Raw genomic sequence first — 25775 nt, 5'->3', positions numbered from 1 at the left:
ATTGGTCTGTGTGTGCTAAAAACTCCTTTGAAATGTATGTCAAAATTCAATAATAAATAACTATAGTAAAAACAATACAACAAGCGTTACCATTTACATAAAATCCGGTATTTGTTTCCTAGCACGGCGCCCACTACTCCATTAACGTAGGGTAAGGAAATCGCCTCGCATAGCATGCCATTAGTAGCATGAGATGCGATGCAATTTTTTATCGCATCCTATCTTTTTAATGGGCCAAGTCAGTGAATACATCTAAAAGATAGGATGCGATAAAAAAATTAGGTTTAACGCACCCCCCACTATCCACGCCACCCCGAAGCGTGACGAGCCCTGCGAGGAGCGTGCGGAACGCGTCCTCCAACTTTTTCATTACCCCACTATCCACGTCGGCGTGGAGTTGATTTTATATAGTGTGGCTTGCCACCGAGCCTGAAGCGTGGCGAGCGGACGCGGAATCCATGTAAAGTAATCCGCGTCCACTCGCGGGGCTTGCTGCACTCGCCATGCTTCGGACGATGCTCCACGCCGACGTGGATAGTGGGGTAATGAAAAAAATCGGAGGACACGTTCCTGGATAGTGGGGGGGGGGGGGGGGGGTGCGTTATACTGGAGTACAATGCCAAAAGAAAAAAAAAAGAAAAAAAAATAATAATCAAAAAAAATTGCTTCGCATGGCTCATATATATATATATATATGTGTGTATATATATTGTATATCCACTTAAAGGCAAACAATTTATGTATTTTATTGTTTTAACATCCTCAATAGATAATCAGATTGAGATCCAGCACCCCACAGAGCCAGTATCTCGTGTTAAATTGCAAAACGCCAGGAATAAAAGCAAGCTTACCAAGGAACAAATCTCCTGCATCTGAAGTATTTTAAAATAATAACTTCAGGAACTGCTAAAAACATTAAAGCTCCTTACAAATAGTACAACCTCATGAAAATTGAAAAAGCCTCATAGAATACAAATTCAGCATCTTGCATGTAGTGTAAAATGATTTTGTGCAGTTTCATATTATTCCCAATTATATTACACATGAAAGGAGGGAAAGCTGTTGTATTTAAAGAGTTGGATGCAAGATTTGGACCACTTACAGTATTTTCCTAAAATCCTGCGGATTACTGCTGGGATGTTTTCACTGTGTATTGTCTTTTTATTGCTGTGTCACAAGTGAGTCAGTTAATGGTACTGATTGCATGGTTCAAACTGCTCAATATCTATTAGAGTTGCCTTATGGGCAAAAAATATTTATTTGTATATAGTGCATAAAGGATTGTGTTCGGAACATCATTTTTCAGGTTTGGCTTCCCTAACAACTGAGCTTAAAATCTAATAGCATTGTTGGCATTGTACATACAGGCATTAAAACGAAGCACTTGAAAAGCATTTAATGCTTTCCAATAAATACTGGAAGCCAATAAACATATATACACACTTTCTGACAAGCGTGTGCTTACATTTACATAATTTTAACATTTCATGCAACATTCACAAGCATTAATGCTATCTCACCAGAAGGCTATGACGAATGTCGTAGAACAAAAACATTGTAAAAGTCTGAGTGATGCAATGCAGTTGTCCATATATATCTAAAAATTAAAACAAATACTGCCAGTTATACTTTCACTGTGAAATCATTCTAGCAACTACATTGTTAAGCGTATAGCAAAAAAGCCCTTTATGTGTTTAACATAATATATTACTATTTTTCTAACTCTGCACCTCTTCCAGCAGACATATTTTTTGTTATACAACCTTCCAACTAGTCTTGTCCACTCTTAATGTTGTCCACTCCTAGTTTCTGAAAGTAATGATCAGTTATCTTAGATCAATATGGGTAGTAGTAGTAGTAGTGTAACTGAGTAGTTTGGTAGCTGCATAATAGATTGTGCCTATACATCAGAAAGATATTGTACCCAATCATACAATCTCAATTGATTGTAAGATGGATTGTATGCAGATTGTGTGCACATCTTGTGTACACAATCACACAGCAGATGGATTGTATGACTGATTGTATGATGGATTGTGAGTAGATTGTGTGTCCAAAAAGCACCTAGGACTGCCGGGGACTTCAAGGGAAATTGTACACAATCATGAGCGCAATCGATCTTAAGATCAATCTTTCTGATGTATGGCCAGCTTAAGAACATGAGCCACACCTTAATTGCATACCCCCATTTCCAGTCACTATGGGGGCATCGCTGCTCTGCTAAGTGACAGGGAGAACCCCAACTGCCCCCACCTTGGGACACTGCTGCCCTTGGGTTGGACGTGGAACAGTCCAAAAAAATTGTGACTGTCCCTCGAAAATAGGGACATTTAAGTTGCATAGATTGTGAGGGACACTTGTCAAAGCTTGGGGAGAGATACTGTGGAAATCATAAAGTCCCACTCAATCAGCTCCTAACTACTATTTAACAGTCTGTTTCTGAAAAACGACAGGAGCTGCTTGGTTAGTAGTTACATTTTCCACTTTCTATCACTCAAGCTTTGAGAAATCCCCTTTGTATTTGTATACAAAAGGCAAAACAGGTATAGTGTGTTTAGTAGACATGCACCAAATAAATGTTGACATGGTAACTATTCCCCATGTGACTGGATACCTGCAAAGCTATGATTGGAGCCAAGTACTGTGTACTTTGATGGACTGTACTTACAGTACTACCAATAAAGCTAGGCTTCATTCCAGCAGCAACTACCTCTTCAAACTATCACCCTATCTTTTATATTTAGTTATCATATTCTACCCAATACTTATTTATTTATTTTGGCCTTTTATGAGGATATGGCTTGTGTTATGCTCTCAGAATAAAAGTCACTTCTTGGGATCTAAGCCAATATTTCCTAGCACAGCTATAGTATTTCCCAGACTCAACATCGGGCATACAGTATTTTAGTTCCCCAAAAATTGCTCGATACTTCTTGACACATTCCTTAGTTAACCTGCTACCTCTTGTCAAGATTTTACATTTTGTCTGTGAACCAATTCCCATTGTTACACACCCAGTGACAACTATTTTATCACAGTACCATAAAAATGGGACTTGGGCTGTGAAGACTAAGCAATTGACCTTCCAACAGTCCTTTGAGATGAAGATGAAGTACAACAGCAGTCATCCTATGGCAAAGCGGATAACTGAGGCCTTGACAGCAATGTTGGTGTTAGACATCCATCCGGTATCCCCCATTAGTGGAGTGAGATTTATACAATTGATGGAGGTATTGTGTCCCCAGTACCTAATCCCACCTACTTCACTAGGCAGTCAATACCGAAAATGTACAGAGACATCAGAAAAAGGGTCCTCAGTGTCCCAATAAATGCGGTTGTACCCACTGTTCACTTAACCATGGACATGTGGACAAGTGGTCAGACTAAAGACTATACGACTGTGATAGCCCACTGGGTAGATGGATCACCTTATGCAGCAACACCAGCAGTGTCACCAGTAGCAGCATCTTGGAAGCGCCAGATCATTCCAAGGCAGGCTACACTGGTTTCAGTAAGAACCACACCGACAAAAACCTCTTAGAGAAAATTAGTGATCCCCACTTAGACTCTCCTGGGGATTTGTTATAGCAGAAAACAGCATTAATATTGTGAAGGCATTAAGTCTGCGTGACATCCAGCACGTCCCATGTTTTGCTCACACAATAAATTTGGTGGTGAAGAATTTCTTAAAAAACAACAGGGCCATGCAGGAGATGCTTTTGGTGGTCCATAAAATTGCAGGACACTTTTGCCATTCAGCGACTGCGTGCCAAAGACTGGAGCACCAGTAAAAACTCTTGAGCCTGCCCCGCCATCATCTGAAGCAAGAGGTTGTAACACAGTGGAAATCAACCCTCTATATGCTTCAGAGGATGGAATAGCATCAGAGGAGGGAATATGCACCTGACTCAAGTGCAGTGGAGAATGATTTCTGGGTTGTGCAAGGGTCTCCAGCCCTTCAAACCTGCCACCATGGGAAGTCAGTTCAGACACTACCAGCTAAAGTCAGGTTATTCCCCTCATCAGGCTTTTGCAGAAGCATCTGGAGAAAGTGAAGGAGGAGCTAAGATGGAGTGAGTCCACTAAGCATGTGGGACTTGTGGATGAAGCCCTTCATTCACTTTGCCAGGATTCAAGGGTGGTCAAAGTGTTAAAATCAGAGGAGTACATTTTGGCAACTGTGCTTAATCCTCGGTTTAAAGCCTATGTGGCGTCACTCTTTCCGACGGAAGTACAAAGAGCTGCTGGTGAAAAAACTGTCATCTGAAGTGGAAAGTGACTCGGCAGCAGCTTCTCCTTCATTTTCTCCCACAACTGGGGCTGCCAGGAAACAACTGAGATATCCTAAACATCCCGCTGGTAGTGATGCAGGGTAGGCAATACCAAGTTTGAACATTTGATCTAGACTGAAGGTCTTGTCAACAATTTCTAGTGTTCACTCTAGGAGTGACACTGGGCAGGGCGCTAGGGGGCGGACCGGGCACGCCAACATCACAGCTGGGGGCGTGCCCGGGCCACCGACGTCATGAAGGGGGCGTGCCCGGGCCGCCACCGTAATGAAAGGTGGCATGCTTGGGCCGCCATTGTCATCAAAGGGGGCGGGCCCGGCTGCCACAGTCATCAAAGGGGGCGGGCCCGGCCCCTCCGAATCCACTGTGCTGCCGGGGAAGCGCCAGGCATCGCCGTCAACGCTGGGCTTCCCCGTGAGGGGCGCTGCGAGACGGGCAGGGCGCATTTTGCCCTTTGAAAATCGGGCAGGGCGCAGCGCCCCGCTAAAACACTAAATTTCTGACATATCTACTGTCACTGCATAAGATGCTGTCACCATTGACAGAATAGTGGAGGATTATATTGGTGACAGAATCCAAGTATGCGTCAGACAGTCTATACCTGTACTGGCAGGAAAAAGAGGCAATTTGGGAGCCCCTGTACAAACTGGCTCTATATCACCTCAGTTGCCCCCTTCCAGTGTGTACTCCAAGAGAGGTTTTTAGTGCAACCAGGATCCTTGTCAGCGAAAGATGTATGCGGTTGCTTCCACAAAATGTGGAGAAGATGATGTTCATCAAAATGAATGATCAATTCTTACAGGAGTACCAACATCCACAAAGTACACAGAGACCTGTGTTGGTGGATTCCAGCTGGGACAAATTAATACTCTGTGAGGAGGATAAGGAGGAGGACTGAAGGGTTAGAAATTAGTGAATGAGGAGGAGGGCGACATCTTGCCTCAGAAGAGTCTTTTTGTCGAGATGAATTGCCAGCTTATTTTGTGGGGTCCCAAACAAATGAATCATTTCAGCCACAGTCATTTGGCAGACCCGGTGCTGAATTGATTGGTTTGTTACAATGTGCATGTCCTATTTATACAACATAACAGTGGGCAGGTGGGCACAAGGACAAATTCAACTTGCACCTCCTTTCTTTGCATTATATGCTTAGTGGAGCATTGCCAGCTTGTTTTGTGGGGGTCCAAATGAACCAATCATTTCAGCTACAGTCATGTGGCAGACCCTGATGCTGAAATGATTGGTTTGTTAAAGTGTGTGTGTATTATATTATATTATGTGTGTATTATATTATATGTATACAACATATGGGTGGGTGGAACGTCCCAAGGAGAAAACCATCCTGCAACTCTTTTTTTTTTCTTTGCATTATGTGCTCTTTGGGGCCTAGTTTTTCAAACTGCAATTCTGTCTGCCACTGGAGTGCCACTCCTAGATGGGCCACGTGTTGGTGCCGCCCCCTTTGACACAGCAGTCATCCAGGTACCTTGGTGGAACGTTTTAGCTTATAAAAAATATTGTGAGGAGTGAGGTGTTCAGAATATTCAGAATAGACTGAAAATTTATGGAAATTAATGTTATTGATGTAAATAATAACATTAATATTAAAAAAATTGCGTTTTTATGTTGTTTAAAAAAAAAAAAAAAAAACAATCCATGGGTTTGGCAAAATATATCCAGACCCAAAGCCCTAAGAAGATCCAGATCCAAAACCCAAAAAATAGCCATTGCAGATACCTATTAACATCCGATACTTTACTAAATGAATCTATTTAGTTTGCCTTCTTAAATACTTCTCTATTTAGCCTCATCTGTGGCTGCAGTAAATAGAGTTCAAGTAAGAGACATAAGTACTAGCTCTTTGTCTGAAGATATTCCAAATGCAATTAGCAGAGTACAGTATATTTCTTTTATATTTTGCATCTCAGTTGCATTGCAGACACAGCCAAAAAAATGCTCACAGTCTACTAAAAATGCTGGCTAAGAATTTAGCCGCACACATACAAATTCACAGGTGAAGCACAATGAAACTTGATGTGAGGATGATTCACACTCAGTCCCACACAAATGTGCAAACAGTGCTGCACACCCCATTGATTAGTGTATGTGAAAAATCAAATTTGTCCTTCCTGATTATTTTATTTATGTAAATTAGAGTTTATTTAAGCAATAAAGAAGCCCTGTGTGGTCAAGTCACACAGGACATAGCGTGCACTGAGGGGCTGTTCGGCATAACTGAAGCAACATTAAAAAAGGACACATCTGTATTGTATTGTGATGTAACATATCCTAACACAAAGGGCAAAAAGGGGACCAACACAGGCTACAAAGGGTGGTGTAGATGGCCGAAAGGATCATCGGTACTGACCTCACCCCTGTACAGGACCCTTACTTGTTCAGAGTCAAGAAATGCGCTGAAAAATTGTAGAAGACCAACTTTTTTGATATCCATGTCACAACATGCTCAAAATGCTTCCATCTGGCAGACGCCTCAGGGCCATCTCTCTAAAGTCATCCAGAAGCCTAAAAAGCTTTTTCCCCAAGCAGTCCACCAACTGAAGTCTATCAAGTCTAAATAAATATCTGATAATTAATTTACACTGTGCTCCTTGTTGTCTATGCAACTATTTTGGGACTACAAGTAAGAGAATCTGGGGTGAAAGGTGGACACAGGGAAAACATAATTTTTTAAAGTTTTTTGGGGAGAGGGCATGGCCACACTGGTATTTGATTACTCCCCCAGAATTGAATACCCTGCCTCGCAGGGGCAGATTTTCCACAAGCAACCTAGATGCCTGCCTATTGCCCAGCAGGTCCCAAGAGGCCCCATAAAGATATCCTGGCCATCCAAAATATTCCAAGAGGAGCATTGGCAACTACCACATGATGCTATGATATCATGTGGGCCTGTCCAAACTATCAATTATTCTTTGATGTTCTTGATAGAATAAAAGTATGTTTGGACACAGGTATTAAGCCTACTGTAGTTCCAAAAGATCTAGAGCAATGCTGATGTTCATGCAGCTGAGCATTTATCCATAGAAACGCCAAGGTATTCTGCCGATGCTGCCTGCATTCAGCAATCAGCAGCAGTAATATAATGCTATGGATTGTTGGTGGGTCCCAAACCGGTATCTTGCCCCAGGCAGTGCTGAGCGCCCAAGGGTGTGGGTGACCTTGCAGTGTTGTGGCGGGGCGGGCAGTGTCTGGGAAGCGCTAAGTGGACCTGTGGCCAGTATTGGCAGAATTTTTTTTTTTATTTGAAAGACAGGCCGGCTTTTGATTGGCTGAGAGGTCTCTCTCTCAGCCAATCATCTGCACAGTCGCTCACCACAGCCAGGACCCCACCGCTGCCCATCCCTGCACATAGGTGTGTGCCAGCAGAGCTTTGCCGCTGGCACACACCTACTGATCGAACCCAACACATTGTGGGTGCTAAAAAAGCAGCCATGATGTGCCGCTGATGGTTCCAATCCGATAGATTGAACCTGCTGCAGGTTGAATTTGTAGGGTCTGACCCGGTCAGATTGGCTGTCAAAAATATATGATTTCGGCGGATTTCTCTGCCCGATCCATCGGTGATCTGTGAAATCGTCCCAAATCAGATAAGTGTATGGGCACCTTAATTCAGATTGCCTGATTTTGAGCAGGACACAAGTGGGGTTAGGGATGGATTTGGCATATTTCAGCATACTGAGTATGCGCCAAAGATATATAAGTATATTCTCACTGATGGAGTTTGCTACTGTAAATGGATTGATTCATCTGTAGAAGGACCCCGAGTTAAAAAAAAAAATAGTATAACACGCATGAACTTTCCCTTCCATTCGGAGTGTAATGGCAGTGTTGTTAGCATAAGGTCCAAACTGAAATTTAAATTGAAGTGTAAAAATAAAGCTGTTTGAAATTGGTGGCCTGCATGTAAAAGCAGCCAGCATTTACCCTGCATGCAAACACCCCCACCAAAAATAACCCTGTAGTTGTACCCCTTGCCTTATAACACGGTTTGCTCCAGGTGAAAAGTTGCTTATTATTTCACTTTGCTCCAAATTCAGCATCTGCTCCATATCATTAGTGTTGCTTTTGTGTCAAAATATATTACTTATATATAACATTTTTGTTATCAGTCCTGCTACTAGGCAAAATTAAAAAAAAAAAATATCTCCTGTAAACAGACTAGCTTCATCTGTTGCATTATGGAAGATGTTTTTTTATATATATTTCTAATGCCCCTTTCAGACCGCACAAAAAACGGTATTTTGCTGATTTTTAACCGTTTTAAAACGGTGATATGTGCAGTCCGTATTTTTGCTGTCTGAACGGGTCTGAAACAGTACCCAGGCAGCAGTGAGCACTATTGAGCCATATGCAGATGTGTAATGAGGGGCCGGCTCATTACATATGCACTGCACTGGCTCAGAGCGGACCAGCTAATGCTCAGTGTCAGACCCCCTACCCTTGCCCTTCCAGCGTCCTGCAGCTCTCCTCCCTGTCTGCAGTGCGGGAGCTCCTGCTGGCAGTCTAGGTGCGGGTTCTGGTGCCCGATCCCCTCTCTATATCTCCAAGAGGTCACTGGCAAGCGCATCTCCGGGATGTCTCAGCTGCTTTCACACCGCAAACCTGCTTTAGACCAGGTATTTACATGCAATGTCAAAGGGGTTAAACTTGCTCATACACGTTTTAAAAAAAATGTTTTAAATACCTCGTCTAAGCAGGTTTTGCGGTGTGAAAGCAGCATAACATAGCAAAAGCACAATACACATTTCCCTTGCTATAATGTCATGCTATGTTTTATTTAAAAGGAACAAAAAGACAAAAATGTTAGACCTTATGCTTGGGAGCATAACTGATAAAGTAGTAGAAAAACGGAGGGCACTTCTTTGTAATCTGTACCGTTTACACAATACTGGAAAACCTCTGCTTTTATTACTTTGTAATATGTGGGGCAGTTGGGACATTTAATGTAGCATGTCTTTTCATTCCCAGAATTACAATAAAGATTCTCAGTCTCTGTCCAGTTCCGCATGAGAATAATCAAAATAATTCAGTCATCCTGTTTTATGGTTTGGATTTTGTTTAATTTTGGCTTGCTGCAAGCATTCTGTTGCGGTAGATTATACTACTCTAGAGACTGAAGTTATAATATGTCATACTAGATTTTCCATCAGAAGAAGAGCAAATAAGAGAGATCATTTAAAATTTTAAATGATCATTAAATGGTATTAGTATTATATGTGCAAAAACACTGCTTTAGATGAAGGTGCTCTATTAATTAGATTTAAAGCTTTAAATGACAGAAGCTAATGATGGTTATATTAACTAATTGTGCTTTAACTCTGTTACTCTGTCTATGTTCTAGATTGAGTTCTGTTACCCTTGAAGTAGCTGAAGAATCTCAATCTGGGGGACGCACAGCGTTTGATGTTGAGATCTGTCGGTGTCCTGCTGGATTTAGTGGTACATCCTGTGAAGTAAGTGTCAGATGAAATTTAAGTTGAACATATTATGGTGTAAGAAGTACCTGAGCAACACAGCCAGATTCCTGACTGATAGTAATGAGAGTGGTGTAATGTTTTATAGAAACTCTGTTTATGAAAAACAGAAATACCAAATAATTAACTGGAATTGCTCATTCATATAGAAATGTATAATCACAATAAAATTACTGATGGCTAAGTCAACTCGTTTAAATATTGACTCGAAGAAAGACTAATGAATTTTTCCATGGGGGGAACTTACTAAAATGGGAGTTCTGTTTCACATCGGATGAAGCTATTGCAAGCAATCAGATATGATCTATTATCTTCTAGAAGGTGCTAAATAAATAAGAAGATTCTGATGGGTTGCCCAAAGCAACATCCTATGTGGAATAGAATTACCATCTTAGTACATTTTTCTCCAAATGTACACAAAGATTTCATATTCTCTATGTTTACCTGCTTCATCTACAAAAAAGGCATACTAGGTAAAAATTGTTATTTGATATATAACAAAATTGCAAGCAACAGAGAAGAAAGGAAGCTTTGAAATAACCACAGACTATCTGTGTAATAGTGATATGCTAGGAGCCTCTGCATTTGGACAATGGGTTGGTTGGTAAACCAACCCATTTCGTGGGGATTTAATTATTTTTCGTGGGGATTTTATTATTTTTATGTACCATGAATCAAAATAAATTCATTTTTTAACCATCCATGGATGCAGCTATTCGCTCCATGGTTTGGACCATTACTTCACTTCTTTTACCTCTTTTTTTTTTAGATAATAACAGTTATATAATGGGGGAAATTTACTAAGATCCCCAATCATGGCCAATCCCGAGTAGAATGGGTATAACCGGGATCGTCCATGATTGGACAGAAAATATGAACTGAGAATTCAGCAAATTTGCTAAGCTTCTCAGGAGTCGTATATATATTCTGATGGTGAACTAATTCTTATTTGACTGCTGAGTTTCCCCAGCAGCCAAATATGGATGAGCATGAAGCCTGCACGGAGCAGTAAGATCTGTGCAAGGCTTCTCTGAGTAAAATTTAAAAAATAAATAATAAAAAAACAGCATGTGTCCTCCCCTCATGAGTATAATCAGCCCCGGGCTCTTTGAGCCAGTGCTGGTTGCAGAAATAGAGGAGATAAAAGACTTGGGGTCCCCCTCTATTTCCTTGATCAGCACTGGGTGCTTGGCCTGTCCCTGATTCCAAAAATATGGGGGACAAAAGGAGTACGGTTCCTCCATATTTTTAAAACCAACACAGGGCTCCAACAGCCATCAGGGTAATGCCACAGCCAGGGGGGCACTAATTATATAAGGTCCCATGGTCAAAGCATTACCAGATGGTCAGCCCTGGCTGGGTCCCCAGGGGAATGGGTCCACCCTCCAATAAAGTAATTCTCCCTCCAGGGCACCCAGCATACCTCCCCTGTGTTAATGGGCCCCCTACAGAACCCTTACCGCACAAAATGGACACAAACACTGAATAAAGTATAATTTTATTCCACACACCATACATACATATTCATCTATCTTGATCACAGAGGATGGGTCCACTTATCCAGTAAAAAATGTATATATATATATATATATATGTATATATATATATATATATATATATATATATATATATATATAGGCGGGGGGTATAGCGCGGCACTCAGGGCGGAATGAAATCAAACAACAGGAGCCATACCTTGCGGTTGACGTTTCAGCCTTTCGGCTTTTATCAAAACAGCTAACATAACAAATAATGTGTACTCACCTCTATAAGAAGAGCAGAATCACCTGTTTGTGCATGCACGGCGGCCATCTTCTTCCGCCCACAATAGGGCAGTTCCGGATGACATCACTGTGGGGGAGACTGTTGTCGTAGCAACGAGACAACAGTTTGTGTCCTGGTTGGACAATAAAGTTTTTGTTAAAAGTGAAAAAGAAAAAAAACTTTTAAGGGTACATTTGAAAAAATGCAGCAATTGCTGCAGTGTGTTTTGGGCTTAATAAAGACAATGTGTGCCTATTATATATTTAGTGTGACCGCTATCCAAGCAACAAACGGTGATTCATACTTCAAATAGCACGGCAAATACTAACATAAATATCGTGAAAAAAATTTGATAGCGGATAAATTTTTTCAAACTTACAGTGTATGCAACATATACAACCAATTAGAAATTAACATAACGGAGCATCTGGACTTCTTAAAAGGTACAGTTGGTGGCTTAAAAAAGCTACATTTCATCAGGGGTGTTGTAAGCTAGAACTACCCTGCTCATTGGCTGGGTATCCATTGATCTGTCTAATTGACTTACAACTCTGTGTCTTAGACAGCTAAAAAAAGCTGTCATAGAAAGCTGTGAAGGCTCAGTATTTCATTTAAGCCTTTAGGAGCCAGGGTCTCTAACTTAAAGATCCATCTGGCTTCTAATTGCAGTAATTTTTTTCCCCGATCTCCGCCTCTGGCGAGGGGGGGGACTTGGTCAATGATCATGTATTTGACCGTTGCAATGGAGTGCTTCGCTTGAGCATAGTGGCGAGCGAGTGGCTGGTCACTAGTGCCTTTTTTAATGGCCGCCCGGATTGCCGAGCGGTGATTTGCCATCCGCTCTTTAAAGGGCCTTTCAAGGGCCTGCATATATATATATATATATATGCAGAGGGATGCCGGCACTCCAGTCCTCTTTGTTAAAGGTGCCTGGTGCCTTCACCGTGCGGGCAGCTGGGCTGGACGCTAGATACAGGGAAGGGGAATAGCGCGGCACTCAGGACGGCGTAAAAATAAGACAACCGTAGCCAAACTTGAAGTTGACGTTTCAGCCTTGCGGCTTTTATCAAAACAGCTAACATAACAAATGATGTGTACTTCTCTGTGCCTCCAGCCAGGCAGCTATCATGCTTTGCAGCAGTTCATCCTGGGTTCCCCTGCTGCTCGCCTTCCTTTTGCCTTGTGCATGGTAGGGTTACCACTCGTCCGGGATTACTCCAGACAGTCCAGTAATTGAGACTGGCATCTGGAGTCCGGACCGGTGGCTGCTCCGGACTACAGTATATAATGTCCGGGAATTCTGCTTCCCCCCCAGGCCACCTGTATGACACTCACAGTGACAGACTGTGAGTTACAGTCTGACACACGCCCCGCGGTGCACGCTGGGAGGAGGAGGGACAGTGCGTCATGTCCCCCTCCCCCCCAGCTCCTCCTGTGGCACTCGCTGCGTGACGATGGTTGGCCGCAGCAGGTGAGCCTGACGGTCAGACGGACCGACTTGCGGTGCAGCACAGTATTACCGCTAGTACAGTAGGCTGTGCAGCCCAGCCGGCCGACCTGTTCCTGACCCGAACCCACACCCACAGTCCTGACTGCACCTGTGTGTCTCTTTGCCTTCCACTGTCACCTGCCTGGGCAGTGCAACACCCAGCCCCAGCTACTATTAGTACAGGCCCAGGCTGCGGCCCCACTGGAGAAGAGGACTGGTATGGACTGCAGCCGGGCAGCTCATGACGAGCTCAGCCTTCCTCAGACCACCGATTCATTCACTACAAATGCTCTACGAGCATTTAATCCCTCATGGCGTCGAGCATGAAGGCCCTGGCTATTAACATGTAGGTAAGCATAACATGTAGTAACCATTACTGTGTGTGGTATAATATGTAAACGACATCATGGTGCATTGCATAATGTGTAATGGGCATTACAGTGTGAGGCATAATGTGTAATGGGCATCATGATGTATGATGTAATGGGCATCACATTGTGTGATGTAACATATAATGGGCATCTCGATGTGTGACGTAACGTGTAATGGGCATCGTGGTGTGTGATGTAACGTGTAGTGGGCATCACAGTGTGTGATGTAATGTATAATGGGCATCACAGTGTGTAATGTAATGGGCATCAAGTTGTGTGAAGTAACATATAATGGGCATCACAGTGTGAGATGTAACATGTAATGGGCATCTCGATGTGTGACGTAACGTGTAATGGGCATCGTGGTGTGTGATGTAACGTGTAGTGGGCATCACGGTGTGTGATGTAATGTATAATGGGCATCACAGTGTGTAATGTAATGGGCATCAAGTTGTGTGGCGTAAAATATAATGGGCATCACAGTGTGAGATGTAATATGTAATGGGCATCACGGTGTATGATATTACGTGTAATGGGCATCACGGTGTGTGTAATGTGGAATGGGCATCATGGTGTGTGACGTAACGCGTAATGGGCATCATGGTGTGTTACAAAACATGTAATGGGCATCACGGTGTGTGACCTAATGTGTGATGTAACGTGTAATGGGCATTATGGTATGTGGTATAATATGTAATGGGTGTGTGACGTAATAAGCTTTACGGTGGAATTTTTTGCCGCACGTCTGCGGTGTGCACTGTCCCTGTTTTCATTTATTTTGTCTGGCTCCTACACTGTCATCCTGGCTCCTAGATTTAAAAAAACATTTGTCTACCCCTGGCACAATGTGTAATGAGCATCACGGTGTGTGGCGTAACATATAATGTGAATCATGGTGTGTGGCATAACCTGTAATGGGCATCATGGTGTGTGGCGTAACATGCAAGGGGCATCGTCGTGTGTGGCATAATGAGTAATGGGCGTAACGTGTGTTGGATAATGTGTAATGGGCATCACAGTGTGTGGCTTAACAAGTAAGGGGCGTTATGGTGTGCAAAAACAAGAATAGAATTGAGGCAAAAGTTAAAAAAACATAAAAAAGGTGGGTCAAGGGGCGGAGCTGGGGCAGGTCAGTGGGTGGGCTGTTGGTGTGTCAAGGGGAGGGCCACTGTCCAGGAATCTCTAAACAAAAAGGTGGTAACCCTAGTGCATGGGTCCAGGGGCCTTACTCACTGACACCCTGCAGATCACCCCACAGATTGGTAAGTGAGCGCTGTACCAACCTACCCTCCCCAATGTGTGAACTACTGTGTGTGTGAAACCTTATCACTACCCTGCCCTCTTCCTCTGTGTTTGTGACCCCCTCAAACCCCCATCATCCTTGGTGTATGCCCCCATGTATGTGACACCTTGTCCCCTTACCACCTTAATCCCTGATGTATGCCCCATGTATGTGACACCTTGTCCCCCCTACCACCTTAATATCTGGTGTGCGATCCGACAACTGTGTGTGCAAACCCTTGCCCCCCAACTTCTTTCCTGTCTGTGTGACCCCCCCTCATCCCCAGTGTCGAACCCCCTACCCCCCTAATCCTCAGTGTTTGACGCCTGTACCCTTATCCATGGGCATGATCCCCATGTAGCCCATTTCCCCTGTGTGTGTGTGTGTGTGTGTGTGTGTGTGAAACCTTGTCCCCGCTACATCATTCCTGTGTGTGTGAACCCGTACCTCGGCGTATGTTTATTTGTCACCCTGTACCTTCCAAACATCCACTTCCTGTATTACATTATATACCTATTCCTAACCCCCGGAGCATGTTTTTGTGACCCCTTTTAACCCCACACTACCATGTGTGTGTCAACATGTTCAAGGGAGTGGGAGTGGCTTTTAAAATTTCACTATGAGGCCCAGAGAGTTCTAATTATGCCCCTATCAGTGCGTTAATACCATCCATCAGCAGCAGAGCCTACCTCTATACACCTGTTTGCAAGATCTTCCAGCATGTAATTGGTTATATTGTAGTATAGGGTATCACTTTGGTGCCTACAATGGTTTCCATATGATTTCATGTCTTATGCTCTATATTGCTTCTGTGTTAATCATGTATGAGGATGGGAATCTTAAAATCACCTAAAATCATTCACTTTTGCCCCAACCAGTTCTGCCAAGTGGTCCTAGTACAAAACGCAAACAAAAAAACACAGATCATGACATGTCTAGTCTTACCCTGAGATTGTATAGAACAATTTTTATTTTGTATTGTATTTGCCAGTCCCACTATTAACTACTGTAACAATACCCCTCCCTTAGGGCAGAATTACAGTAGCAGTCACCTCTGTTGTGGGGTACAGACAAACACTTATTGTAAAAAATAATTTGGAAGGCTACAAATAGTAATCATTTCTATAATATCCTTTTGGTCTTTTTTTGTATTATAGTATTTCCAAATATAGCACATTGTCAGGCATGAGGGTTGTACTTGATCTGGGGCTTGGCTTATAGATAAAATTTAGCCACCTTAGGGAGTGAGGTAGAGTGCAGGGTCCAAAGGCATGGCTAAGAAGAGGGAGTCTAGAAGAGGTAAGCATAATTATAACATATTTTACTGAAGATAGATGCAAAGTCTATGATATTAGTGGAAACTGAATAATAACTGAGACCGGAATGGAACTGGTGAAGTTCTCGCAATCGTCTGTCACCGAAGGGTAATGGACACCGGACTGGAACTGGTAGAGTTATTAGAATCTACTGTAATCAAAGGGTAAATGAGACCGGACTGGAACCAGATATGAGGTGGAGTTTGCTGATGGTGGTCAATGATGGATGGCAGCTGGAGTACATGGAATCAGCTGGAACTGAATATAGTAATACCAATAAACACTGGTGTAAGCCAGACTGTGCAGCAGGATGGAACTTGCCTTAGAGTCTGTGAATGGAAGGATTTCCACAGGAACAGATAAAGTACACTGGTTGCAGCTAGGCTGTCAACTTTATTAAACTGGCCAGTTGGTAGTGTTTTTCTGACATACTTATTGTGTCTCTGGACAGCAGATAGGCTGTAGCAGAATGATGTAATTGGAGTTGCAGGGCTGACTGTAGAGTGCCATGTGACAGAAACCAAGATGGCCATGCCCATGTCTGGAGTTCTGGAGGAATTCCTGGTTTGGAACTGCGTCCTGTAATGGTGGCAGGAGCGCCAGATGCCGTGGAGTGCAGAGACTGCAGAGACTTTTGGCTGGGTGACATTGCGGCAGCATGTAGGTGACTGGATGTCTGCAGAGAGCGCCGGACGTACACCGGACCACAGAGGCGTACCTAGATGTTCATGGGCCCCATAGCAAAAGTTTGTAAGGGCCCCCTATTTAGCAACTGATGGTGATAAATGTATGTAAAACATATTACTTAGACAGCAAAGATGGGCCCCCTTCAGCTCTGGGCCCCATAGCAGCTGCACCCCTTGCACCTATGGTAGTTACGCCCTTGCCGGACCACACACCATGTAAATACAGTGCAGGACTAATGGAAATAGTCCGCAGGGCAAGTCTGGAGGAGAACATAAAGTAGGAAAGTGCTTCTAATGGTCTGGATCGTGACACATACATTACGTTTTTTATTTATTTCTATAGTGGTTTTAACATTCTCATCTATAATTCAGTAAAGTACAAACTAACCAGTTAGATTAGCCAGGTAATATGACAAAAAAGATGAAATAAGTGCATTTCATTTTACTGAATGTGATAAGTTTCATTTTAGACTATTATATATAGGTCATAGTGTTACAAGATGCTTTAGATTGAGCTTGAATAAACCTCATTTTAGTCTCCAGTTTATCATGTCTCAATTAATGAAGATAAAACTTTGGATCCTATGTACAGTACCAAGCCTTAAATTACATGGAAACATTTGTTTCAGCATGATTGCGACATTTGTTTTGCATTCTGACTAACAAAATCTAAGAGTAGAAGATAAAAGAGATGTGTCCCATGTTTAAGGTTAAAGGTTGAATACTGCATTGCCCTTTATTTCAATGAGGTTTGAGCTCTGGGATAGTTTATCAAGCTCTTAAAAACCTTGCATTTTAAGTTTGTTCCCAAGAGCTTATGTCATCTTAGACGTAGATTAAACTGTTGGCCAGTTTAATCTATTATTGAAGGATCGCCGGAGAACTATAGTTATCTTTAAGTCAAAGACAAAACCTTTTTTTGTCTCAATCTCCAATCACAGCTGCACATACAATCACTGGCCACCTTTATTTTTGCTGGTTACAAATATAAAATCAGCTAATCATGTGGCAGCAACCCAAGGCATAAGATGCCATGTTATTGAAAGAGTTTAAAATAAAATGGCCAGGGCTTACAGAACCTCAAATTAATATGCATTGCAGCAGTGATATGCTGGAAAACATCTAGGAATACACAGCACATGATGTTGGTAATGGAGTCTGAATCCTTTACTGAGGCATTAGGTCATTTACTAAGATAAGTGGTGATATATCTTCTGTGAATGCTGTACCCCATCTTGCCATACTGTGTGGTTGAGCACCACAATACTACATCGGTGTTTAGTACTCAGTTCCGGGGAGTATTTATGATATTCTGAGGGAGACAGGCAGTGAGCGGGGACAAAGCTTGATACAGTAGCTTCCAGAAAAATGAGGCATGCATGTCTTGTGTGCACGGCGGCAGATGGCGATAGCAATGCCAGGAGCTGATCTAATGAGAGCGACTCTATCTGTAGTGACTATCTACCTAGTCATTGTCAATCTCTTATACCGTAACCCATACTGTTTAGGAAACCTATTTTAAAGACAAGAACCACGGCAATTTTTTAAATGTTACATCAATATTCATAAAGCTAGCTATCTAAAGGTGCATACACACTGGGCATTTTTGCCCAGCATGTATGCACAGCGATGATGGGGAAAAATCGCTGGGTTGAAATCTTGGTCCATCTATGCGATTTTCCCGGAGGTAGACGGCTTTCCATAGCAGGACGCTTTGAAAATCCACCCCCCCCCGTCGCTCATCTGCTCGTAATACCAGCAGCTGAGCAGTGGCAGCCGGTGGTGTTGCTGAAGTGCATGTCAAGGATCACCACTCATTGCCGAACAGTACACACTGGGCGGCTTTTGAGCTGAAACGCGCTGCCTCGGTGTCATCATTGACTCCTCCCTCTCTTTCACCCCCCACATTCGTGCTCTCTCACAGTCTTGCCGCTTTCACCTACGCAACATCTCACGCATCAGACCATTCCTCTCCACTGACGCGACCCAAATTCTCATTCACTCTCTTGTCATCTCCCACCTTGGCTACTGCAACATCCTTCTCTCTGGGCTACCTCTCACCCACCTCGCACCTCTCCAATCCATTCTGAACGCTGCTGCTAGGCTCATCTTCCTCTCCCGCCGCTCTACCTCAGCCTCCCCCCTCTGTCTATCTCTTCACTGGCTCCCCATTCCTTTCCGAGTTCTCTTTAAACTCCTCACCACCACCTACAAGGCTCTCTCCTCCTCCACAGCTCCCTACCTCTCTTCACTGATCTCTATCCACACTCCCTCCCGTCCTCTTCGCTCCATCGCTGACCGCCGACTGACCTCTCACCTAATCACCTCCTCCCACTCCCGTGTCCAAGATTTCTCTCGTGCTGCCCCCCTGCACTGGAACAACCTCCCGCCACCCATCAGGCTATCTGATTCCCTTACCTCCTTCAAGCGCTCCCTCAAAACCCACTTTTTTCGACTAGCCTATCCCTCCTCCTAACCTCTTTTGATCCTCCTATCCTGCCTCCGTTCCCCTCCGTTCCTACTTATCCTATTGTATTTCGTTCATCCACCCACCTATTTTTAGTATGTTAACTCTTATGAGCAGGGCCCTCCTTCCTCACGTACTCACCCTACCTCATTACCTCACCTGTGCTCCTGTCCTGTTCTTCCCTTCCTCTACTTCATCTTCAGTCTCCTTGACAATTTTGACACCTACTTGCACCTACCTGAACTGATGCTGATTTTAGTTCTACCAGCTATACCCCTATTTATACTGTATCTTTCAACACACCCTGTACGTTACCTTGTAATTTGTTTTTTTTTTTGTTTGCTATGTACGGCGCTGCGGACACTTTGCGGCGCCTTATAAATAAATGTACTACTACTACTACTAAAGGGCAAAACTGAGCTCAAAATCGCACAGTGTGCATGGACCTTAAAAATGTTATCTAATCTTCCTTCCCATCTCATCCATACCTTTTTTTTCTCTTCTCTTCCTTTACTTAAATTATTTTCTTTCATCCATTCTCTTCATTTCCACTCCAAATCTGGCTTGATTTCAGTTAAACTGATCTGACTGTTCTATTTCTTTTGCCTTATGTAGCCAATACTATAGTGTTATCTCATCAATACACATAATTGCTTCTGTTAAATGTTAATAATATATTTACAGATATTCCCTGGGTCATGTAATTAACATAATCTAATTTAATTACATTGATTCAGGCTGCTCCCTGATACAGTATTTCATGAGCTTTGGCCTTGTATACAGGTGTTCTATTGGATTTTGATGTTACATTTAGTCTACTCAGCATATTGTATTTTGTCCACAATTCTGATGATGTCTTTTTTTATTGGTTCAGGAGTTCCTGAAGTCATTGACATTTATAAGTTTCCCTAATTAATGACCAGGAATTCTGAAAATTCTGGCAAATGTGCCTGGTCATAGTGAGGCGGGACGGCCATGTGCATTACAGCCTCCTGACTGTCTATTTGACAGCCCCCCCCCCCCCTTATCTTATGTGCCAGGCTCCAAAAAAGGGGGATTGCCATGAGGCTAGACATCACTGACTTGTAACACACCCTTATGAGCAGTGTCTTCACCCATTGTAACATGCCCGATCCTTCGACATGCACACACACACATGAAATGCCAGGGCTGGAAAGCAGCCACAGTCCATCTCTGTTAATGACTCACTACATGATGGCCATCCAGCACCCATTGACCATATGACGTTCACCTATTGGCTGTCTACCTAGAGGGAGGCAATGTAAATCCTGGCGGTCGGGATCCCGGCGTTCAGAATCCCGACGCTGGAATCCCGATCGCCGAAATCCCGACACTTTCTCCCTCCGGGGGTGTCCACGACACCCCCGGAGGGAGAATAAATTACTGTGCCGAGCCTAGTGAGGCACCGGGCCCACTGCGTGGCGAGCGCAGCGAGCCCACAAGGGGGGGCGATCCACGCCCCCCCCCCCTTGTCGGGATTTCGGCGATCGGGATTCCAGCGTCGGGATTCTGAACGCCGGGATCCCAACCGCCAGGATTTAATACTGAATCCTACCTAGACACTGTAGATCTATCATCTGACTTTTTGGCTCTTGTCTGAGTATTCTTTTTATCCTTTAGTTTTAATTCACTGCTGTAATTCCCCCTGACTTCTCTGGTCTTCAGTTCCACTAACTGTACTGGCATGTCTTTCATTCCTTAATTCCCAAGGCATTGACACTCCATTTGCATGTTCATTACTATATTCACAAATATTGGTATCTCCCTGTTAGTCCAGGCAAAACTGCCTGCAAAGTTTAATATATAGTTATACTCAGTGGTCAAAGTGGAAATTTTGAAGTGGAGGTATGGAAATTTTGAAGTGGGGGTATGGAAAAGTAAAGAGTGAATATAGTGCGCACCTTCGGACACCCCCCTGTCCATCAACGTCCCCTGCCAGACTGCCCCGTTGTACAGGGGTATTACAAAAGCACAATTTGCGCTGCTGAGTGATCAGAGAGCATCCTGAGGGGGAAAAAAAAGTGGTTTTTTTTATCTTCAGATTAAAGTGGTGGTATGGCATACCCCCGTATACCGCCCCACTTCGACCACTGGTTATACTTGTATATTTTTACCTACTGCAATGTACAATGTTGTTCTTCAAATATTAAGGAATGGTCTGCTTACAAGACCAGTTACGAGTTGTTTATGAATCTACAGTATGTTGGGATTTCAATCACTACATAAAATTGTTTCCATAATATTGTTTCTGCATATTTTTTGTATATTAATTTGATTTGAGTCACCAGATGGACATATTTTATTATTCAGAGACATAAACTTGTATGAGCAGGAGTCATTTATAAGCACAGAAATTATTACGCACTGTGCTGCCGCTCATATATTTAATTTGGAAAACAACTAGAATTAACAGACTGGACAAAAAATAAAATGGCAATGCTGTACTTATTCTCAATGCATTTATAGATAACAAACAATACATTTTTGCAATAGATCTGTCAGAACTGTACTTTGTGCTTTTGCAATTACATTTTTGCTGTTCCGTTTCATTTCTTTTCCAGATACTTTTTCTTCTAATACTCTTCCTTCCACTTACTCTCTTTCCATCTCCTCTCTTCCTTTTGTCTGAATTTCCGCACTGCTTCAGAAGAGAGATGAAGCTTATGCTCCACTTAACCTTCCACTTAAAGGTGATGTTAAGGTCAGTCGGAAAGCCCGGCATATACAGTATAATAATCATTGGAAAAGAGAAATTGTCTGATTCTTTTTTTTTTCTCGCTTGCCTGACAATTTTTTTTCTGATATTAAACTGTATTCTTACCCCACAATTCACTTTGTTTCATTGTTTCCTTGTAGTCCTGTTTGCCAGGACACAGACGGGTTAATGGCACAATCTTTAGAGGAACATGTGAACCTTGCCAATGTTTTGGTCACTCTGACTCATGTGATGATGTTACCGGATTCTGCATAGTAAGTACATTGCAATGTGTTTATATACAAAGCAGATGTGTATTATCCGCAACTTTATTTGTTAAATGTTTACAACTCTGCAGCTGACCCGTACTCAGAATTGCATTGATACACTGCAATTGTAAGCTACCTTTTGAAGAAACCAGCATCCCCATATTTAGATAAATAGGACTCATACACATAGATGTCACAATTAAATGTTTTGTATTGGGATGGCTGTGTGCCGTTTTTATTCAGAAAATTGGTAAAACTTCAACGTCATGTCCACGGCATACAGTTAAATTTACACCAGTGAGTATCACCTAGTTTCAGCTCAAAGTGTATAGTGCATAGTGCCACCCAGCAGGAGGTTACCTGTGCCAGCAGAGGTGTGTGTATGGATGGCACACAGCTAGAGAGTGCATAGGTATACGCTAGCAGTGGTATGTGTATAAATGGTACTGTACATCAACAGAGGATATACAGGTACTGTATATGCTAACAGATGTTTGTGTATGAATGGAACGGTACTTGTTTCCTAGCACGGCCACAACGATCATAATCGCGGTCATCGGGGGTAAAATCGGGGCCATCGCGGGCATCGCGGCCGCTAAAAAATCGGGTGCGATGGGCCAGACGCGATGCCCGCGATTTCCCCATAGAGAACAATGTTAAATGCCTCAATTTACCCGCGATGACCACGATTTCCCATAGGAAACAATGTGAAATGGCTCAATTTAGCCAAATTATCATAGGAACAATAATAAATGGGCCAAAAACACCCCTGAACATTGAAATGTCCCCCCAAAAGTAGTTGACGCCACCCCGCCATCAACGTCAACCTGAAGCGTGGCGAGCGCAGCGAGCCCGCGAGGGGCGGCGGTACGCGTCCTCCGACCTTTTCATGCCCTACTATCCACTAGGACGTGGAGTGAGAATAGAATAGTGTGGCGAGCGCAGCGAGCCACCGAGCCCGAAGCGTGGCGAGCGCAGCGAGCCCCGCGCGGGGACGCGGACACCTTCACAGGTATACGCGTCCCCTCGCGGGCTTCCCAGGTGTCCATGGCGACGCGGACACCTGGGAAGCCCGCGAAGGGACGCGTTTACCTGTGAAGGTATCCGCGGCCCCTCGCGGGGCTCGCTGCGCTCGCCACGCTTCGGGCTCGGTGGCTCGCTGCGCTCGCCACACTATTCTATTCTCAACTCCACGCCCTAGTGGATAGTAGGGCATGAAAAGGTCGGCGGACGCGTACCGCCGCCCCTCGCGAGCTCGCTGCGCTCGCCACGCTTCGGGTTCACGTTGATGGCGGGGTGGCGTCAACTACTTTTGGGGGGACATTCCACTGCTCTGTGGGTTTTTTTGGGGTTTCTGGCCCATTTACCATTCTTCCCTATGCTGATTTGGGTAAATTGATCCATTTAACATTGTTTCCTATGGGAAATCGTGGTCATCGAGGGTAAATTGAGGCATTTAACATTGTTCCCTATGGGGAAATCGGGGCATCGCGTATGGACCATTTAAGCATTTTTAGGTGCACACAACGCGACCGACCCTATTTTTCACTGTTTTCAATGAATTTCAATGGAAAAATCGGGGGCATCGCGACGGTCGCGTCGCAGGCCACTCAAATTACCCCCGATGGCCAAGATTTGTGGCCGTGCTAGGAAACAAGTACCAATGGAACACTGCCAGAGGATGCACCAGTATATTACCATATAACAGTTGTTTGCGTATGAATTGAACACCACCTGAGCATGTACAGGTGTATGCTAGCATAGGTTTGTGTATAGATGCAACACCGCCAGACGAAGCACAGGTATACCCTAGTGACGGTTTGTCTGAGGAAGGAACACCATTAAATGATGCACAGGTATAGGCTAGTGGAGTTTTGTGTATGGATGGGGAGGTTTGTGTTTTTGGATGGGGAGGTTTGTGTACGGATGGGGAGGTTTGTGTATGGATGGAACACCGCCAGAGGATGCACAGGTATAAGCTAGTGGGGGTTTGTGTATGGGTTGCACACTGCCAGCAGATGTACAGATGTTATTGGATGTTTTTGTATGGATGGCACACCGCCAAAGAATGCACAGGTATAGGCTAGCTGAGGTTTGTGTATGGATGGCAAACTACCAGAGGATGCACAGGTATATGGAAGTGAGGTTTTGTATGGAAGGAACATCTTCAGAGGATGCACAGGTATATGCTAGCAGTGGTTTGTGTATGGATGGTACACTGCCAGGGGATGTATAGTTTTGTTGGAGTGAAAGGAAACTTCTAACTTAAAACTAATTTAAAAATAAAATATACTGTATACATTTTTTATGTCTGAATTTCTTTATTTAGATCTGAATTTTAGTTTTGTTTCTCTACTAGACCTATAAGAGGAAATGTGCAGTCAGCCATAACAAACTCAGCTTATTGACTTCCTACATACTGCATGCTATCTAAACTTTTATTTTTGGATGGGTTTCCATGTTCTCCCTGCTGAATTGTGCATTGCATAACTTAGAACACACTGTGAATAAGTGTATTATTCTATATCGTGTGCTGCTGTTGACTGTTTATGATTTCCATCACCATTTATTAAGTTATATATTCTCTTCTTAAACTGGCTATCAATAGTTATGTGCAATTACTCAAAAGGGTGCCGGAGAAAAAGATCTGGCATTTCTTTCCACAGGGATTTTACAGTATGACTTGCCCTGAATGTATAGTTGACCAATTAATTCAAGGACATTTCAGTGACATATTATCTGACATGGCGTGAAGATTAAAACAGCATTTCTCATTTCATTAGTTTCTCAAAAGCACAGATTGAACCACTGCCAAATTATCAGTCCGTCATGCTTTATCTCTCCTGTCTGCACTTGCTCTAGCTCTTGTATTCATGTTTCGGTTTGTGATAAATTTTATTCCTATAAAAGAAAAAAATTATAACATTAAAAGAACACAGATTTATGAGCTGTTTTAGAAATGTATTTAATTTATACTGAAAAGCAAAAGGAAATGTACAGTGGATACACTGTCAATATTATAAAGTTCTATAACAGATATTTTTATATGATATGGGGTGACATAGAACACAGTTTTATTATAAAGTCTGAAATATCTTTTTAATTTTGTTTTTTCATTGCCATTAGCACCAATGGCATGTCTATGCTTTTTTCCCTTTACTTCCCAACACCTGAGCCTTTGAACGTAGGACGTGCCTGACCAGGGCAATAACTAGGAGTGTGCATGCAGTGCCATCATGTAGAGCCTTGGGGTTGGCACTGTCCCTGGTAACACTTCAGGCCTGTAGAGCCGCAAGCTGGACATAGCTTTGCTTCCAAGAAATGTTGGCCCTACCCCCTAGGCATGATGTTATTTTACAGCCCTGTGCCTAACGGCATACAGTAGTCACATTTTCTGTCCAATTGCCCAATGTGCCTACTGTGTAAAAGTTGGTCATCCATCCCCACTTCCTTCCCTAAAATTTCCAGGTCAGTGCATTACTGTGCTATTAAAATGGAATGCAACAGAGCACACTCCCTCCCCATTGCACCTGTATTGGGACAAATAACTCATAACTTGGACTGTGTCACAGAGGGTAATTCAGGCTTGCTCACTAGGCTGTGTATATTTTCTGCCTAGCGAGCAGGTAAAGGC

The 25775-nt window shown here is 43.2% G+C and overlaps 1 protein-coding gene across 1 annotated transcript in view; it reads left to right on the top strand.

The window, feature by feature from the left end:
• LAMA2 (laminin subunit alpha 2) overlaps positions 1 to 25775 on the top strand; it is a 727667-nt gene that overhangs the window by 330396 nt on the left and 371496 nt on the right. The window contains exons 15-16 of the mRNA XM_083176751.1: positions 9649 to 9760; positions 22034 to 22147. Coding sequence (XP_083032877.1) covers positions 9649 to 9760; positions 22034 to 22147 — 226 coding nt within the window. The remainder of the gene's footprint in view (positions 1 to 9648; positions 9761 to 22033; positions 22148 to 25775) is intronic.

This window comes from Crinia signifera, chromosome 3, assembly GCF_055691185.1.
Source record: "Crinia signifera chromosome 3, ASM5569118v1, whole genome shotgun sequence".
NCBI classification, from domain to species: domain Eukaryota; kingdom Metazoa; phylum Chordata; class Amphibia; order Anura; family Myobatrachidae; genus Crinia; species Crinia signifera.
This window is presented reverse-complemented; position numbering and strand designations above follow the sequence as displayed.